This window comes from Mustela nivalis, assembly GCF_964662115.1.
Source record: "Mustela nivalis genome assembly, chromosome: 19".
In the NCBI taxonomy this organism is placed as follows: Eukaryota; Metazoa; Chordata; class Mammalia; order Carnivora; family Mustelidae; genus Mustela; species Mustela nivalis.
In genome coordinates, this window is record NC_139038.1 from 30,331,898 (window position 1) to 30,350,870 (window position 18,973).

The 18,973-nt window shown below is 42.2% G+C and overlaps 1 protein-coding gene and 1 long non-coding RNA gene across 6 annotated transcripts in view; one reads left to right on the plus strand and one right to left on the minus strand.

Moving 5' to 3' along the window:
- GSPT1 (G1 to S phase transition 1) overlaps positions 1–13,019 on the plus strand; it is a 37,045-nt gene extending 24,026 nt beyond the window's left edge. For all 5 annotated transcript variants that reach the window (XM_082714105.1, XM_082714104.1, XM_082714103.1 and 2 more), the window contains 6 exons: positions 965–1,058; positions 1,900–1,980; positions 5,011–5,184; positions 5,976–6,065; positions 6,238–6,406; positions 8,392–13,019. In XM_082714105.1, the coding sequence (XP_082570231.1) occupies positions 965–1,058; positions 1,900–1,980; positions 5,011–5,184; positions 5,976–6,065; positions 6,238–6,406; positions 8,392–8,444 (661 nt within the window). In that variant the 3' untranslated portion in view covers positions 8,445–13,019. The remainder of the gene's footprint in view (positions 1–964; positions 1,059–1,899; positions 1,981–5,010; positions 5,185–5,975; positions 6,066–6,237; positions 6,407–8,391) is intronic.
- On the minus strand, positions 8,642–17,812 carry LOC309854697. Its single transcript, XR_014306361.1, has 2 exons — positions 17,461–17,812; positions 8,642–16,664 (listed from the first exon to the last, which is right to left on the minus strand). It is a non-coding gene; the product is annotated as an uncharacterized lncRNA (long non-coding RNA).
- Between the last annotated feature and the right edge of the window lie 1,161 nt (positions 17,813–18,973).

Genomic DNA, 18,973 nt, shown 5'->3' on the forward strand with positions numbered 1-18,973 from the left:
GGTTGCACTTTTGGTGTCAAACCTAGGAAAAAATCGCCTAATTCAGTCATGAAGACTTAGCCATATTAGTTTCTTCTAAGGTTATTAAAGTCTTAGTTCTTACGTTTAGATGTGTATTTCATTTTGAAAGAGTATCTTAAAAAAGCTTTTTTTGTTGTTGTTGTTAGGTAAAGTCTTGCTTACTAGAGCTTTTCAAGTTTTCAAATTAGGAAGTGTGAGTCTTTAAATTTGTTGTTGTTTTTTTCCCAAGACTATTTCGGCTATTCTGGGTCCTTTGAATTTCTGTATGGACATTAGGATCAGCCTGTCACTTTGTGCCAAAAGGCAGCTGGGATTTTAATGGGGATTGTACTGAATCCGTAAATGAACTTGAGGACCGTTGCTCTCTTGGCAATAGTAAGCCTCCCAGTTCATGCACTGTAGTTTTAAATGGGAAATTATTTTTATAGATCCCTGATTTGAGAGCTGGAAAAGTCCATAAGAATTAAGCAATAGATCATAGTCATTTCAGGGGTACTTGGGTGACTCAGTCGATTAAGTGTCCCAACTTTGGCTTTCAGCTCAGGTCATGATTTCAGGGTCAGAAGACCTGTCGGGCTGCTTGCTCAGCTTGGGGTCTGCTTGAGATATTTTCTCTCCCTCTGGCCCTCTTCCTCTGCTCACTGTCTCTCCTTAAAAAGAATGTAGTCACTTTATTTCCAGATATAGGCCATTTGCTATAAAGGTTTTTTTCCTAAATCTTTCAGTTCATGGGGAAGCTTTTTCATTATATCTGTGGGGCTGTTTTGTTACATTTTTGTTTTCTGAGGAATGAAAGGGAGGAACCAGATAATAAATGGGGTCGGATGAGAAGAGTATGTGGATGGAAAGAGTGTATTATAGGTGTGTTTTTCATCTAAAATTACAGTCTTAAAATTATGATACTCATGTTGATAGTCTTTAATGGATATTGTTATGTTCTCAGTGGATTACCGTTTATTCCTTACCTGGATAATTTGCCAAACTTCAATAGATCAGTTGATGGACCAATCAGGCTGCCAATTGTGGATAAGTACAAGGTACCCAGAATGTTCAAGAGATTGGGAGGGAAATTATGGGAGGGGTCATTGATTTGTGTTTTGAGAAACAATCCTAATAATTGACAACATAGCGTGGATGTCTCTCTCTTAATAGCCTTATGTTATTTAGTGCTGTGGATGGATCATCATTTCATCAGCTGGCCTAGTTACTCAAGCTGTTATCCCAGTGAGCCAGTGGGCATTTTTTTAGAGAGAAAGTCATACAACTAAAGCTGCCGGACTCAAAGGATTTGCATAGTCATTGATGGATGTTGACCGATAGCCATCCAAAATACCACCAGCAGTGTGTGAGTGTGGCTTTTACCGTAGCCTCACCGACACTGGCTATTAGTCTTTAGAAAAATAAACTATTATTTTGAACTGGATTTTCAACTTGTTTTTTTAAAAACTTTTATCCGTATGTAATACTTTGACTTCCTCAAAGAATTGATTATTTCATTAGCTCCATGCTAAATTTCTTAAACAAGTATTTTTCCAATTTTATACATGAGGAAACAGGCTCAGAAATTTTTGAGAGAACTCGAATTTAAATAATTGAGATCTTCATGTAAGATTTTATGCTGTTTCTGGTACTGTGCTGCTTTTTTTTTTTTTTTTTTTAAAGATCTTAGGCATCCTTATTAGTACTAAAATTGCTTATACTAATGACATAATATATTTTTTACCTATCCTGTGTTTAGGATTAATTCTAACCATTCTGACAGTTGAGCTAAAGTTTTTCTGAGTAAGCTCCATAAGATTTCACTTGGGGTTGTTGAACTGTTGTAGAGTAGTAATAAAAGTCTTTAACTTGGTTTTTTTTTATTTCACTTTTAAACAGGATATGGGCACTGTGGTCCTGGGAAAGCTGGAATCAGGATCTATTTGTAAAGGCCAGCAGCTTGTGATGATGCCAAACAAGGTGAGAATTAGTAATGCTCTTTTTCATTTAGATGTTCTCTTAAAAATATTAGCAAAGAGTCATAACTTTTGAAAAATGTAGGGCTTTCCATTAAAAAAAAACTTAAAGTCTAGGATTATGTTTTATTAATATTAAGTACACAGTTTAGTACAGAAGATGAGGTGCTGTGTTATCCAGTAACAAATGGGGAAGAGCCAGTATTAGTACCACGTTAGAGCTAAAAGATGTATCCTCAAGAGTCTTACCTCCATTCTTCACCAGATGCAAGTAGAGCTCTGGAGTGGTTAAGTGATTTGTTTCTGTTAACATATTGGATTAGCAAAGTGAGCCCAGGATGAAAACTCAAGTTTAATCATGATATAATTTGCTTTCTTTTTCTTTTTTTAATTCTTAAAAAAAGTTTTTATAAAGATTTTATTTATCCATTTGAGAGAGGGAAAGAAAACACAGGTGTGGGAGAGGGGAGGAGGGAGAGAGACCAGCGGACTCCCCACTGAGAGGGGACTGTGATGTGGGGCTGGATCCCAGGACCCTGAAAATAGGACCAGAGCCAAAGTCAGACACTCAGCCGGCTGAGTCACCCAGGCGTCCCTGCTTTCTTCTCTTTTTCTTGTATTGTTACATTGGATACTATAAAATGTGCTCTATCTATACTCTTTTTTTTTTTTTTTAAAGATTTTATTTATTTATTTGACAGAGAGAAATCACAAGTAGGCAGAGAGGCAGGCAGAGAGAGAGAGAGGAGGAAGCAGGCTCCCTGCTGAGCAGAGAGCCTGATGCAGGACTCTGAGATCATGACCTGAGCCGAAGGCAGCGGCTTAACCACTGAGCCACCCAGGCGCCCTCTATCTATACTCTTAATCTGTTTTGAGAGAAGAGAATGTGCCGTTATCATAAATGGGTTTTTTCTTAGTTCTTTCTTCCTGCCTTTTGGTAATTTGTTTATTATGGAGGTGGGTTTCATTAAAACGCATAAAGTCTCCATGAACTGTTGCTTTGTGTTATTTTTGGCTGTTTGGTTGCTGATAATTATAGACATGTTACCTGTTTTTCAGAGGGGCCTTCTCTGACAGCTTCAAAGATGTTTATGTAGGAAACTAGGGCCTCAGCCATCAGAACCTCCAAATTAATAGGGCATCTGGGTGGCCCAGTCAGTTGAGTGTTTGATTTTCATTTTGGCTCATGTTACAATCTCAGGGTCTTGGGATCCAGCCCCACAGTGGGCTCTATATTTAGCACAGAGTCTGCGTCTTATCCCTCTCTCTGCCCGTCTCCAAGCTGCGTATGTTCTCTCCCTCTGAAATAAATACATCTTAAAAAAAAAAAAAAAAAAGGATTAGAAAATGTATCCATTGTTAGGATAATGCTCAGGTGTAATTGGCATTTTATAAATTATACTTTGAGTTTTCTTGATGCCTTATGCACGGAAGACTGGAGTATCCTATCATAGTATTTTTTTTTTAAGATTTTATTTATTTATTTGACAGAGATCACAAGTAGGCAAGAGAGGCAGGCAGAGACAGAGGAGGAAGCAGGCTCCCTGCCAAGCGGAGAGCCCGATGTGGGGCTCCATCCCAGGACTCTGGGATCATGACCTGAGCCTAAGGCAGAGGCTTTAACCCACTGAGCCACCCAGGCACCCCTCATAGTATCTTTTTACTAAGGTATTTATTGACACAACTTGAATGTCAACAGCAGTCGAATGAAAATAATTATCATTGTGAATCCTGGCTCAGAGCAATTGCAGGAGTAGTTCAGTCATGGTAATAGAAGGCAGATTGGTGGTTGCAAAAGTCTAGGGGCTTGAAGAATGGGGAGTGACTTGAATGAAAGCACAGAATTTCTTTTTGGGATGATGAGGATGTTTTGGAACTGTGTGCTGATGTTGGCTTTACAGTATCGTGAATGATGAGATGCCACTGAATTGTACAGTGTAGAATGGTTATAAAAGGTAAATTTCATGAGTGTTCTACTGTAGTAGAAAGAAAAGTAGAATTCACCATGATGAGCAGGTGGACTGGGGGCCAGGCTAGACTAGTTACAACTTGTCTGCGGGAGCTGGGACTTGATACAGGGGAGCAAGCAGGTCAGCATAGCTTCACCTGCCGCTGGGAGGCAAGCCTTGAAGACTCCATTCCTGTCAGTCCTGCTGAGTCTCCGTGGAACAGACTTAAATATTTCAAAAGACAGAGATGCCAGACTATCTTACATTAAAAAATTAATGGTTGGGTAACCTACGAAATGGGAGAAAGTAATGGGAGCCACCCAGGCGCCCCTAAATAGTGTTCTTTTAAAGCTTAATTGTTCAGATAACCTTTGAGAAGCACACTCTTCAGATATTTGGCGTTGATAGGTAATAGAAGCTGTACCCATTAAACCCTAGAATTCAATCATAATAATCAAAACGACATTCATAAAATTAAAATCCAAGTATTAGATTTAATGTTTTAATTTTGAAGAGGTGAAAAAAGGGGGTGCCTGGGTGGCTCAGCGGGTTAAAGCCTCTGCCTTTGGCTCAGGTCGTAACCTCAGGGTCCTGGGATCAAGCCCCGCATTGGACTCTGCTCAGCGGGGAGCCTGCTTCTCCCTCCCTCCCTCTCTGCCTGCCTCTTTGCCTACTTATGATCTCTCTCTGTCAAATACATAAATAGAATCTTTAAAAAAAAAAAAAAAAGAAACATCGATTTCTTACAAAAGGAAAAGAAAAGGTAAAAAAGGCAAATGCTGGTTAATACTGTGTTCAGTTTGGAAATTATTAGGATGTGATAGTAAAAAGCTGATGAATTAATATTTTAATTGGCAGTTTATACTTGTAGGATAGGATTTTCATAAAATTCATGTCATATAAATAAAGTTTTATATCCAAAAAGTGTTTTGGCCAATCCATTTATACTTAGAAAAATGTGGCTTGTAAGTCTTTAAATGAATAGTCAGATCATTTTATGTTCTGCTCTGCAGTGCATGTGTCAGGAAACCCCCAGTTTCCTGGGGGTTTGATTTGTCTTTTTTTTTTTTTTTTTCTCCCTTAAGCACAATGTGGAAGTTCTTGGAATCCTTTCCGATGATGTAGAAACGGATTCTGTAGCTCCAGGTGAAAACCTCAAAATCAGACTGAAAGGAATTGAAGAGGAGGAGATTCTTCCAGGATTCATCCTTTGTGATCTTAATAATCTTTGTCATTCTGGACGCACATTTGATGCCCAGGTGAACTTGTTATTGTCACTGTCTTCGTGATCTTTACTTTAAATGAAATTAGAATTTAAGTATCATCATGCCCAATATAGGGCTTGAACTCATGAACCTCAAGTTGAGTCACATGCTCTACTGACTGAGCCAGCCAAGCACCCCAAGTTCTTCTTTTTTTAATCTCCTGTTAATAATACATATTATTACTTAGACATTTTACCCAAAGTATCTTTCCCCATAAATAGAGCACAGTTGCCTTGGAAATTAGGGTGTGTCTGCTCATTCAGAGTCAGTAACTTTCCAGACAGGAAAACACAGTTTCTCTGTTATTGGCAACCTGACTTCCGCAGAAGAATGACAGTGTAGCTACAGAATTTTTGAGTTTTCTTATAAGCTATGATGATAAATTAGGTTTTGATGCTGGATATAAGGTTGTTTACTTTTACTGGGCCTTACATACTGAGAATTGGGTAGAATTAGGAGAAGTTGACATCTGGAACAGAATAAACCCAAAGCAGCTGTAGTGGTCGTGATTACCATAAATCCTTGGGGGGTGGGGTGGAGGGAAGGCTCTGCAGAAAAGTAGTCCACCTGCTCTGTTTCAAAGTCTGGGTTTGGCCAAGAAGGGCAGTGGGGCGAGGATATCAGAGTTCAAGCTTGGATCAGGCGACCTGACCCAGCACTTGTAACTCAAAAATATCTCGAGACAGTGAGTTCCCTATTGCGGTACTATATGGAGCTGGAGAACATTCAGTGCTTTCTTTTTTTTTTACCCCAGGGATAAAGATGTGAATTTTTTTGTTTGACAGATAGTGATCATAGAGCACAAATCGATCATCTGCCCAGGTTATAATGCGGTGCTGCATATTCACACCTGTATTGAGGAAGTCGAAATAACAGTGAGTCTTAATCAGTTGATAATTAAGCTAACTGGGGTTTTGTTCTTGTATGTGTTTGAAAACTGTCTTGATCATTTTTGATTGGCAACAGTGATGTACTCATTTATTGGCACTCCATGTCTTAAAGATTCTCTTATTCGGCATTCTGATCTCATTCTTTCTCCTTGGATAGGCCTTAATCTGCTTGGTAGACAAAAAATCAGGAGAAAAAAGTAAGACTCGACCCCGTTTTGTGAAACAAGATCAAGTATGCATCGCTCGCTTAAGGACAGCGGGAACCATCTGCCTTGAGACCTTTAAAGACTTCCCTCAGATGGGGCGCTTTACCTTACGAGATGAGGGTAAGCCTTTACACTGATGCCTCGTAGCATCTCTGGGATGTAGAGCTTGTTCCGTCCGAGTATGGTGTGCATCACAAGTTCATAGAAAACCTGGTTGCTTGTCCTGTAATGTGTTCCGATAATAAATATTTTACGATTCAGTGAATGGAACAGACAGAACCAACCATGTAGCAATATGCTGTAGATTAAGAATCTTAATTATGATACTTTGCAAGTAGTGGGCTCTGTGAGTTATTTCCTAAATGAGACATTTCTATGATGAAACCCTTTGTAGTACATATGGTTAAAGTCCACGTTGAAGGGCTTAACCCTGTAAGGCAAGTGTTTGCCATATGAGCCTCTGAAGTAGAAACTTTTGTCATTTTTGTGGTCAGGAGACACTTGAAAATCAAATACGACAGACGTTCAGTACGCTGGCTGATACTGGGGGTATGAGAGGGACACAGACCTTGTGGTCTTTCAGCACCTGATTTTTATAGAGGTGTAGTGTCATTTTGTTGGTGTGGGTGTCCATTTCTACCTAGTTCTGAGGAAAGTTGTTTTTTTTTTTTGTTTTTTTTTTTTTTTTAAGATTTATTTATTTATTTATTTGACAAGTTAGGCAGAGAGGCAGACAGAGAAAGAGAGAGGGAGAAGCAGGCTCCCCGCTGAGCAGAGAGCCCGATGCGGGGCTCAATCCCAGGACCCTGAGACCATCACCTGAGCCGAAGGCAGAGGCTTAACCCACTGAGCCACCCAGGCGCCCCTAGTTCTGAGGAAATCTTAACTTGTGGCCATGAAACTCTTTGGTAGCATGAAAACAAAATGGTTCTTCCTAAATGTTTCTCTGTGGATCATTAATATTTCTAACTCCAGTAACTATTTTAAGAGTGTGGAAAACTTTCCATTAAACATTGTGGTTCACTTGAAATAGAGCGTCTGCACCTTGCGAGTTCATTCCACTTCTGTTTGACAGAAAACTTACTGTGTGTCTCCTGCACGTCAGGAGCTGTGACAAGCACTGGGGATGTCATGATGAATATAGCTTCTGAACCTTATTCAGAGGAATCTGTATAAAGGACAGTATTCACTGTATTTTTAAGTCATTATCTTAAATTCTTCTGGTAATAGTGAACCTTGTTACTTGGCTTTGTCCTGATAACATAAACAAATAAGAATCTTAGTTACCAATTAGAAACTGACAAAAGAGGGTGAATGGAAGAAATTAATGTAGCAAGAATGTTTAACCCCAGAGTTGTTTTTTCCTGAAGAGTAGCTTGGCTATAAGATTTTTCATGTGACTTATTGGGATTTGTACCCCTTATAATAGGACTAAGAATCCCTCTTCACAGCTCTACTGAGTTCATTTATGTATCTTGAAATTGACTTATTTTAAGTGTACAGCTGAATGAATTTTGGTCTGTTTACCGGTTTTACAGCCATCACCACAGTCTAATTTTAGAACATTTGGAACATCTAAAAAAAACCCTTCTACCTGTTTACAAGTCATTTTGTGTTCCTGTCCCTAGCAAACCACAGATCTTTCTGTTTGCATTTTTGGGACATGCTGTATAAGTGAAATCATACAATTTGTGGTCTTTAGTGTCTAGTTTATTTCACGTGGCATATTTTTGAGGTCCAACCTTTTGAGGTTTACAGCCATGTTGTAACATGTATTGAATGTAATTCATTCCTTTTTATTGCCAAATAGTATTCCATGATACGGGTATTGCACATTTTCCTTGTCCAGGCTTAGGTTTATGATACAGCAGATAGCAGATGATGTTTCCTTTCAAGGCTAGCCATCCTCTAAAGACTCTCGTAGTAAGACTGCTTGATCAGAAGTTGTGCCTCTGGTGGTAAAGCCGGTTATTCAGTAATTTACGTTGTGAAAAATAATTTCATGATTTTGAATGCCTCACATAGCTTTGCTGTTAACTACTGAAAAAGGGTTTTTGTTTCTGTTTTTTGTTTTTTGTTTTGTTTTGTTTTTATTTCATTTCTAGGTAAAACCATTGCAATTGGGAAAGTTCTGAAACTGGTTCCAGAGAAAGACTAAGCATTTTCTTGATGACCCTGCACAATACTGTGAGGAAAATTGACTGCAAAAGCCTACTTCACACCGCCTTCTCTTATTTTCTGCCCATTGACAAACTTCTTCCCGTATTTTGCAAAGACAAAAATCCACAGCAAAAGTCCACATTATGTCAGCTTTCTCATATTGAGAGCTTTGCTATGCCACTGTTGAATTTTCCCCCAGATTTTTTTCCCCTCCCCTCCTAAACTCTGCTTCCTCGGACAGATTTGGCAATAGCTTTGTAAGTGATGTGGACATAATTGCCTACAATAATGAAAACTTACAGGAATTTTTTTATTTTTCATTTTCCCCTTAGGCATACTTAGTCTTTTTTCCCCCAGGCAGATGATTCTGAGTGTGCGAGTGTGTGCACATGTTACAGACAACTACCATGTTAATAAAATATTCAATTTGAAATCCTTTTCGGTATTTGAATTGCTTTTGAATAACGTTTTTTATCTGGATGTAACATTGTTGCATTAGCTTTTTAACTTACCAAGTAACTGAGTACATTTTATGACTTGGACTTTTCTAAACTCTTTCCCTACCCCACTACTTTAAATGAGGCATTTCCAAACGATGCGCAAGTTTGTATTAAAGGAACGCATTAGTTTGACCCCTTCCTTTGATGGTTAATGCATACGTCCACTTAACATACCTTTATGGAGCTGGGACACTGCTTCAGTAGTAGGTCCGCCAGCTGTTTTCTGCCAATTTATATTCAACGTGATTTCTTAAACACAGTAAGTTGTTTTAAAGTGAAAGAGCAGCGTGCTGTAGTTTTTATAAGTAAAGCGTAATGAAATTGTACCCCTACAGAAAATTCCATTAACTTGTTAAATTAGTGGGATTTGCAATAAAGAAAGCATGTTGAGACCTGGCAGAAATGCCTCCTTTAGTATTCATAAGAGCCGCATGCATCTAGTTGAAAACTGTGCCCATTGCAAGTGCCAGTTCTGCAGATTACTCCGTTTACTATTTGTATCAGTGATTTTAAAGGTTGGATGATCCTTGCTGGTTCCAAGCTAAATCTCATCCAGCCACGAAAGGACACACATATTTAGAACCACCCGAATCTGCACAGACTAAAGTTAACAGTGATAAGTAGAATCAAGCACAGTATCGAAGTTTTTCTCAATTATTTGAAATTGACTGTTTTCTTAAATATAAAGCTGAAACTTGCTAAACTGTTATCTGGGTGAACCACAATGGAGCATTGTGGTGGTTTTTAAAGGCTGACTTTATACTGTAACTGTCACGACTTTGAAGTTTTTAATGAGAATAAATGGAAAATGAAAAACCACTTTCTGGGTTTATTGGAAGCCCCCCCCTTGATTCCGAGGGCTGTTGCCATTTATCAGAGACTCAGCCTCTTTTAGATTGTGGTTTATCTAAATAAGATGCTTCGTAACTGTATATTTAATGACACATACCTTCCCTCAGAAAAGAAAAGCCTAGTCAGACTGTATTTCCAGTCACAAAACATAAAACTTGATTTAACCCTGTTCTCTTAACTATAGAATTACCATTCATTTCATGAATGAGGCTGTATCTTACGGACAGAGCAAAGTTAATGTCCTACATCTTCCTATAAGTATACTCATGGCTATTAAATTGCATGAAGTTTAGCTAAATTTTATTATGTCAGCGAATCTCTGGGCTTTTATTTCTCTGGGAAATCTGGGAGCTTCATAATCAGTACATACGACTCTTTTTGTACTTCCAAGTTACTAGGAACAAAATAGCAATTGCTTGGATTTTAAGGAATCTTTAAGAGCTCAAGAGTTGTTGAAATTATTTCCAAATATAGATTTCCATTTTTAAATTGAGCATATTTTTAAAAACCAGTTCTGTTTGCTGTTAAAACACTTAGACTTTTAGGATATTATGTGCATGTTGCCAAGACTCTTCCGCAGAAAGATATGGATACCAACTGTCAGGGGCCTGCCTCCAAAACAGAAGAGATAATGAACACAAATGTCATTGTGAACTAGAGATTTCATTGAATTTTTTTACACATTTGTGCAAATGATCTAATCATTTAAAAGAACCCCCCTGTTAAATACGGACTTGGAAGTTCCTTGGGAAGTGTTCATTCAGAGTTGATGCATTTTAAACTCCTCATCACCCTGTCTAGTGATGGGGATGAGGAAATGAAATGTCTGGTGTGAACCGGCCGCGTGTGGCACCGGGCTCTGCAGAGCCGTGCAGGGAGGGCCCTGTGCTGTCCCCCGCCCTGCAAGCGTGTGGATGTGGCTGACCACGCGAACGTACTAGGGTCATTGGCTGCAGATGAGGGTAAAACGGACCCAGACATCTTTTCCTCCAGCTTTAGCATAGATACTTTCGAATCACAATGTTTTTCGCATCTTCTTACATTAATGTTCTGTATACAACTTTCATGCTAGGCTATTTATAGTTTTTTAAATTAATGAACTGAATTGAGAAGGTGTTGAAACAAACATCTGAAGTAATTGCCACTTTAAACTTTACTGTGGGGGAGGGGAAAGGACAGCATCCATTTCTTGTTTCTCATTCGCAAAAGGGACTTACCCAGGGAAAATCAATGTGAAATCAGACCCGGAGAGTTGGACTGAGGATGTAATGCCGTGAAATTAAGTGACGCATAGTAAAGTGTTCTCGAATACTTAAGCCCATGTATGTTTGTTTTGAATGGAAATTCTTGAAATACGTGATAATTGAATGTAAACGCTTTGTAAATTGTGAAAGTACAGGTGGTTCCCCGCAACAACAGGTGACTTGTCTGCTAGTTCCTCTGCGACAAGAACCGCGTTTTCGGTGTGGGACGGACTCTGCGGGGGGTGCCCTCCCACGCCCCGGCACCCTCTCCGCTCCAGTGCCACAGATACCGCGGCGCACTGCTTCCACGGTGGACTCTCGAGAAAAATCCGCTAAACTCCTTGGCTTCTCCCGGAAGACTGGTCACAAGCATCACCGCCCCGCGGTCTGCGATGACCGTCCCACAGGGCGGCACTTCAGCTCCTCTCCTCGGGGGCACGGACTTCCTCACAGACCGCCGGCCACCACGTGAGTGGGGGCTTTGTGGCTCTGGGGACGGATTTCAGGCGATCAAGGGGCAAACGGTTTTTCCAACAGCTCTCAACCTCAGGCAGCTCTGAACCTTAGAAGTCATCGCAGTCCTGGTTCCCGCCCTCCAGCGGCCTGTAGGACGGTTCAGTGTTCTGTACAGCGTTGGCCTGCCTTCTCAAGAGTCAAGTGTGCCATGAATCCTCCCCCAGGCACGCGTGCGGGAGACCATCAGCAGGATTTAGGGGACAATTTTCTGTCTCCGGATTAACGTGGTTTCCATTTCCTCCTGCTCATTTCTCAGTGATTCCAGCAAGATGCCGTCTGATACTCACGCTTCGTTTCTTTAGAGGTCTGGCCACGGCAGCAGCTTGTTAAATAAATAAATGTAATTACACGTGCACAACTCAAAAGACACTATATTAGCTAGGCTTAAATTTAGCAGTCGGTTATATTAGATTTCCTAGTAAGCGGAACCGGGACAGTTTTTCTTCCATGTGAACCAGTTTATTGCCAGAATTCAGGCTGGGGAGAGTGGTACAACTCGTGATGGTTATGGCTCTAGGATATTCTTGATTTTCAGTATCCTGGAACATACTGAGTCTTCCCTTCAGTAAATAACACGTTTCACATACCTCTAATCCTATGCTTCCTTGAAACAGTACTACGCTAGCCAAGTTGTTTTACCAGGGGACGTTATAAGGGCCCGGAGATGTGAGTGGAGGTTAGAACCTTAACGTTCTCTAACATAAGGGAAGAGCAGATCGGCACCACGTCTGATTAGGCAGAAGATGAGCATTTCTTAAGCAAGCCCCCCCGGCATGGGAACGGTCTTTTCTGCCTCACCACCCATGCCACTGTGCCCTTCAACACTAAACACGGAAACCTCAGGTTTGTGGACAGCGAAGGTAGAATGACATTTTGTGCTTCCTGAGGCTCCCCTCTGCCAGGCACATTAGCTTAGTGCTCCAGATGTCAGCCCAAGTCCCTGCTACCTCCTTTCCCGCCGCTGGGGAAGAGCGTGCGGAGCTCCGAGCCCCTCGTGGTCTCCACGTGCTCTCCGTGACAGGTCTGAGCCCGGAGAGGAAGGTCTCCATATTTTAAGGACTCCTACTGGGCTCGTAAATCGACTCACCTCTTAGTTAACTAGTTCGTCTGTTGTAAAGGAAATGTGGATCTCTCTCAGGCCAGGACTTAGTGACTAGTTTTTACTAGAACAGCGTAGGTCAATACCTAGCTCTTTTTTTTAAACCAATGAATTCAAGGGAACTGAGTAGCTCTGCTGGTGTTTTTAACCCAATTCCAAAGCATGGCAGAATGCTCTAGGTAGGAACTGTGGGAATCCAAGGTAAAGAAACCTTTTCTTATGATTTGTAGCTACCTACTGTGCCTGACTTGGTGCCTGTGTGAGGATGAAGCCCTTAGCCGCTCTTGGAATTACTCAAATGACTGAAGTTAAAAGAATTTGCTTTTGTAATAACAATAAAAATTGTCATCTTCCCTTTTGAAGGATTTGTCTGTCTGTTTACCATCGCCTGTATTACTGTCCCATGCCCTGAGTGCATCTGTCCGTCCTCTGTACAGTCGATTTCTGGGTCAGGTTCTGGGCACCCTCTCCCAGCAGATCTGGAGAGATCTGATGAGCCCAATCACATGAGGACCTGACAAACGTGTGGTCTGCCTGCACATGGGATGCGAAGCTTTGTACAGTCTATGTGACTCAGTCTTTTTTTTTTTCTTTTTTTTTAAGATGTATTTTAGAACTCATGCAAGCAGGGGGGGGGGGAGAGGCAGAGGAGCGGACTCTCCACTGAACGTGGAGCCCGATGCAGGGCTCGATCGCAGGACTGAGGTCACAACCTGAGCTGAAACTCCGAGACAGACTCAAACAGCTGAGCCACCCAGGCGCCCCACAGGTGATTGAGGCTTAATAGCAGCAACCACACAGGAAGTCGGGGTGCTTCATAGTTGTATCTCAGTATGTGGCTTTGGGGAGTCGGGGAGACATCAGGGATTCTGTCAGAAGTACTGCCCTCTCTGTTGAGGGTTTTTAATAATGATCAAGAAGCCAAACTTAACATGCCAGGACAGGACATGACTTGTAAACAGAGGCAGGATTATACAGTGGCTAGTGAGTTGCCTGGCAGCAGTATATTCCTGGGTCCTCCTTTTACTCCACGAGTTTGAGTTCTTAAGCCTTCGTTGGTGAAAGGACTCATTTGCAGGTTTTAGTGATCAGTCTCTAGTAAAGGTGTCGGGCATTCAGCGCGGTCTTTGCTTATAACTTGTCAGCAAGCTTGCTGTCAAAGCCGGGGTTCATATTAGGGAAGTTCTAAGTGGCTTGGGACTGACCATGGCAGTTCACAATTTTCAACTCCCTAAGTAACTAGGTCTCCAACCCTTCCCATCTGACCCTGTGCTCGAAAAACGTGTCGGGCCATCAGCCACACGGGGGCACTGTACTGCGGAGGGGAAAAGATGGGAAGGAATCTTACACCTCAGGCCTACAGACGCCAATTTCAGAAACAGGTTGTTTCTATCAATGCATCTTAAAAAAGTAGCATCAATACCTCGGACACTGTAGCTTTATAGTGAACTACAGATCCAGTAGAGTAAATGATGGTCAAGTTACAATATTTTCCAAATTTAAAAAGACTTTTTAAGAAAAAAAAAAAAAAGTCTCTGGCCATGAGAAAAAAATATGTTCCAAAAAATACCTTTTTTAAAGATTTTGTTTATTTGACAGAGATCACAAGTAGGCAGAGAGGCAGGGAGAGAGGTAGAAGCAGGCTCCCTGCTGAGCAAAGTGCCTGATGCGGGGCTCCATCCCAGGACCCTGGGGTCATGACCTGAGCCAAAAGCAGAGGCTTTAACCCGAGCCACCCAGACGCCCCCAGAAAGTACTTTTTATTTTAACCCTTCTAGTAACAGGTTATGTTTTCAGTCTCTGGCCACTTATGGCCATTCAGATGATATATGAAGAATTTTAAAAGTCACGTACTGCAGCGGCAAATTTTTGTTTCCTTATATTCATCCTCTAAATTCAGTCTTGAAAGTGAAATTTTTGTTACTGTGATTATGTATTTCCTTTAAACTTTTTCTCAAGGTTCTGGCCGAATTCCTTGCATAAAGTATTTTCCTGTTTTCTGCTAGAAATAGATTAATTAAAACAAGGAAACAAGAACCTTGCAGCTGACAAGTATACTTTTTGCTATTCAATTACTGTTGTTTTTACAAGATATTCTTTTTTTTTTTTTAAGATTTTATTTATTTATTTGTCAGAGACAGAGGGAGAGAGAGCAAGTGAGCATAGGCAGACAGAGAGGCAGGCAGAGGCAGAGGGAGAAGCAGGCTCCCTGCCGAGCAAGGATCCTGATGTGGGACTCCATCCCAGGACCCTGGGATCATGACCTGAGCCGAAGGCAGCTGCTTAACCAACTGAGCCACCCAGGTGTCCCTACAAGATATTCTTTTTAACGCGGGGTTGAACTCACGTTGCTGATTCTAAGTCACATACTCTGCCTACTGAGCTAGCCAGGTACCCCATCAGTTACTATTTTTTTTGTGATATGATCTTCTGTCAAAAATTAGGCAAAAACTTTTTCCACAGCATACACTGAGTCACATTTAATGTTGCACGTTTTCTTATCCCATCCCACCTTTGAGCTCTTAAATATTTCATTTCAGAGCTAATGATCATGCCCAAATATTTAAACAGTAAAAGTAGTTAAAATTAACTAATACATAGGTTGGGTTTTTTTTTTTTTAATTTATTTGACAGCAACATAGCAAGAGAGCAAATACAAGTAGGGGGAGTGGGAGAGGGAGAAGCAGGCTTTCCGCTGAGCAGGGAGCCCCATGTAGGGCTCGATGCCAGGACCCTGGGATCATGACCTGAGCTGAGGGCAGATCAGACGCTTAACAACTGAGCCACCCAGGTGCCTTATGATTTATGTACGTTTTAATTTTTAAGCATTTTCACCAAAAAGTTCTTTTCTTTGGTTTAAGAGGCTACTGGTCATCTAAGTCTGCTGGTAAAAGAGCTAGAGAGGAAACCATGGGGTAAATGAGATATTTAACTTTTTTGTAGAATTTGTTGTATGACTATATTTAGATTAAAACTACGGTGACTTCCCCCCTTTCAATGGAATAAAAGTGTAGGACTCAAGCACTCTGTGTTTGCTCACAGACTTCACAAGTCTGTGAATAAAAGCAATCTCCATGACCAGCTTTGTTATTTCTTGGCAGAGACACTAAATTTTAGGATCAAGAAATTTTGAAAGAACTAGATTCTTAGGAGTAATTACTATTTGTAAAGAAGTTCCAGCACGGGGTGCCTGGGTGGCTCAGTGGGTTAAAGCCTCTGCCTTCCGCCCAGGTCATGATCTCAGAGTCCTTGGATTGAGCCCGCATCGGGCTCTTTGCTCAGCGGGGAGCCTGCTTCCTCCTCTCTCTCTCTGCCTGCCTCTCTGCCTACTTGTGATCTCTGTCAAATACATAAATAAAATCTTTAAAAAAAAAAAAAGTTCCAGCAGACAGAACTTGTGTGTACAAGTTGTTTTTTTAAGGCACAATTTGTATACAGTGAAATGTACATAATTTAAGTCTGTCAAGAGGGTACAATTACGTAGAACTCACGTCAACATACAGAACATTTCCGTCACCCCAAAAAGTCCCACTGTGTTCCTTTCCAATCCATTCCTTCTCCCAGCCAAGGTGACCACTGTTCGGTTGTACACTCGTTTTCCCTGGGTTCGAGCTCCACATAAACGCAATCACTAGGCACCCAACTGTCTTCTTTCAGGCAACATGTTTTTGAGATTAATCACATTGTGTCTTTCAGTAGTTAATTCTCTATCGCCAAGTAACATCCTACCTAATGAATATCCCAGATTTTTTTTTATCCCTCCTTGAAGGGAGATTTAATTTTGTTTCCCAATTAGGATTCTGTCATTTTAGTTGCAAATACAACGTTCTTTGAGCTATCATTAGAAATGCAAACAAATAGGTGGCTCCTGGGTTAAGCCGCTGCCTTCGGCGCGGGTCATGGTCTCAGGGTCCTGGGATCGAGTCCCGCATCGGGCTCTCTGCTCGGCGGAGAGCCTGCTTCCCTCTCTCTCTCTCTCTGGCTGCCTCTCCGTCTACTTGTGATTTCTGTCAAATTAATAAATAAAATCTTTAAAAAAAAGAAGAAGAAATGCAAACAAATAAATAAACCAGAAAGAAAAGTTTTCATCTTTTCTGTTTATCTGCTTTTATTACCAAACAGATCATTTTGTCCCCCTTAAAGGTGGTGAAATGACACGAGCTCCCTTCTGATCCTGTCAATCCTGAATCCTTTCTCCACTGCGTGCCCTTTGGCAAGCCATGCCTGTTCCCAAGTGGGACTGTCCCCACAGACTTTGGTGCTGCCAGGGCAAATTACCCGGACTCATACCTCTACTAATCAACTCCTTCAACCTCAGGACCAAGTCCTTTTTTTGTTGTTGTTTCTTGTTCAGCTGACTTATTTTCTTGAATTATGTTCATGAACAACTTTTTTTTAAAAGATTTTATTTATTATTTTGACAGACAGAGATCAGAAGCAGGCAGAGAGAGAGGGAGGAAGCAGACTCCCCGCTGAGCAAAGAGCCCAATGCGGGGCTCGATCCCAGGACCCTGAGATCATGACCTAAGCCGAAGGCAGAGGCTTAACCCACTGAGCCACCCAGGTGCCCCTGAATAACTTTTAAAAATTCTTTTACTGGGGCGCCTGGGTGGCTCAGTGGGTTAAAGCCTCTGCCTTCGGCTCAGGTCATGATCCCAGGGTCCTGGGATCGAGCCCCGCATTGGGCTCTCTGCTCAGTAGGGAGCCTGCTTCCTCCTCTCTCTCTGCCTGCTTCTCTGCCTACTTGTGATCTCTGTCTGTCAAATAAATCAATAAAATCTTTAAAAAAAAAAATTCTTTTACTAACCTTTTATTGATGACCTCCCATGATACACCTGACAGCGGCTACTTGAAAACCTTCCTAATTTGAGTAAAGACGTACTGAACTGTTAAGGACAACAAGCAGGTATCTACCAGTGTGATCGCGGTCCTCCAAGAACTCGTCAGCTGCCGATCTTCCATGCCAAGAGACAAGTGGTACTGAGAACCTGTTCTGCATGCAGAAGTCTAGAAATCACTTTTCAGATTGGCCTGAATATGACATTCCTCAAGGAGTGTAATTCCTCTAGACTGATGCTGGCTGGATTGCAGTTTTCTTCCTAAGTCGTGTCCAAGGAGGGGCTGGTACACTCCGCAGGGCTGAGTGACTCGGTGTGCCCGGCTGCCCTCCCAGCGTTCTTTAGAAAACTGGGTCTAATGACAATGTCTTCTGTCTTGACTGACTGGCCAGTTCTCCCCTGCCTGAACTCTCCTTCCCTCTTTCAGCGGCTAAGATGCACAGTTCACCTCCAATCCATTCAGTCATAGTATTTTCAGCTCGGGGCAAGTCTTGCGCTATTATGTGTGTGCTGGGTGCTATGCAGGTAATTGCTGTCTCACTGAATCCTCTAACGATTCCGGAGAACCAGCACTCACCTACAAAAGGACCAAAGGAAGGGAGCAGGAAAAGGACAGGAAGGCTGGCACTGTCCTTTTTTTTTTTTTTTTTTTTTATTTATTTGTTTGACAGAGAGAGAGAGATCACAAGTAGGCAGAGAGGCACACAGAGAGAGAGGAGGAAGCAGGCTCCCCGCCGAGCAGAGAGCCCAATGCAGGGCTCGATCCCAAGACCCTGAGATCATGACCTGAGCAGAGGCTTAACCCACTGAGCCACCCAGGTGCCCCGGCAGGCACTGTCTTAAGAGCACATGGGAAGCACAAAGACTGCTTCAGAGGAAGGAATGAAGACAGTGCACCGGGAAGAGCCACACTGGGAGCAAGGGTCTGTTCCCCCGCGTGCCAGGTGGGCTCTATGTGTACCCCCGGTTCTTGCGGAACAAGCAGGTCTTACCAGGGCAGGGTAGGGCACAGACTCTAGAGAGGAACTCTCACTACCGCTGTCCTCTCGGTTTGTGAGCCACCTGCGTCCACGCGGTACTCGGGGGCCGACAACGCGGTTCACAGTGGGCCTCACACCCTCCCGCACCTCAGCCCACCCTGGGAATTCACGCGGCCGGGCGCGCACACACAGTTGGGCACCGGGGACCCAAAGTCCCGTGAGGCCACACAGGTTCAGTCTGTGGGGAAACCAAAGATGCTAACAAGTAATTTAATAATGCCACTAGAGAGACGAGGCAGTGTCACTAAGCACGCTATCCCTGGTGATGAAAGAACCGAGACCCTAACGAAGTCCCTGGGACACGAAAACACGGTCACTTTACTTCCTTTACCCTCCTGGTACAGGTGACACACATCCCCGCGTTCCATCTTCCTCCGCCCCTGCTATCGCTCATAATCCTTCTGCCGAAACGGCTTTCTGTGAGCTCACGGTACCCCC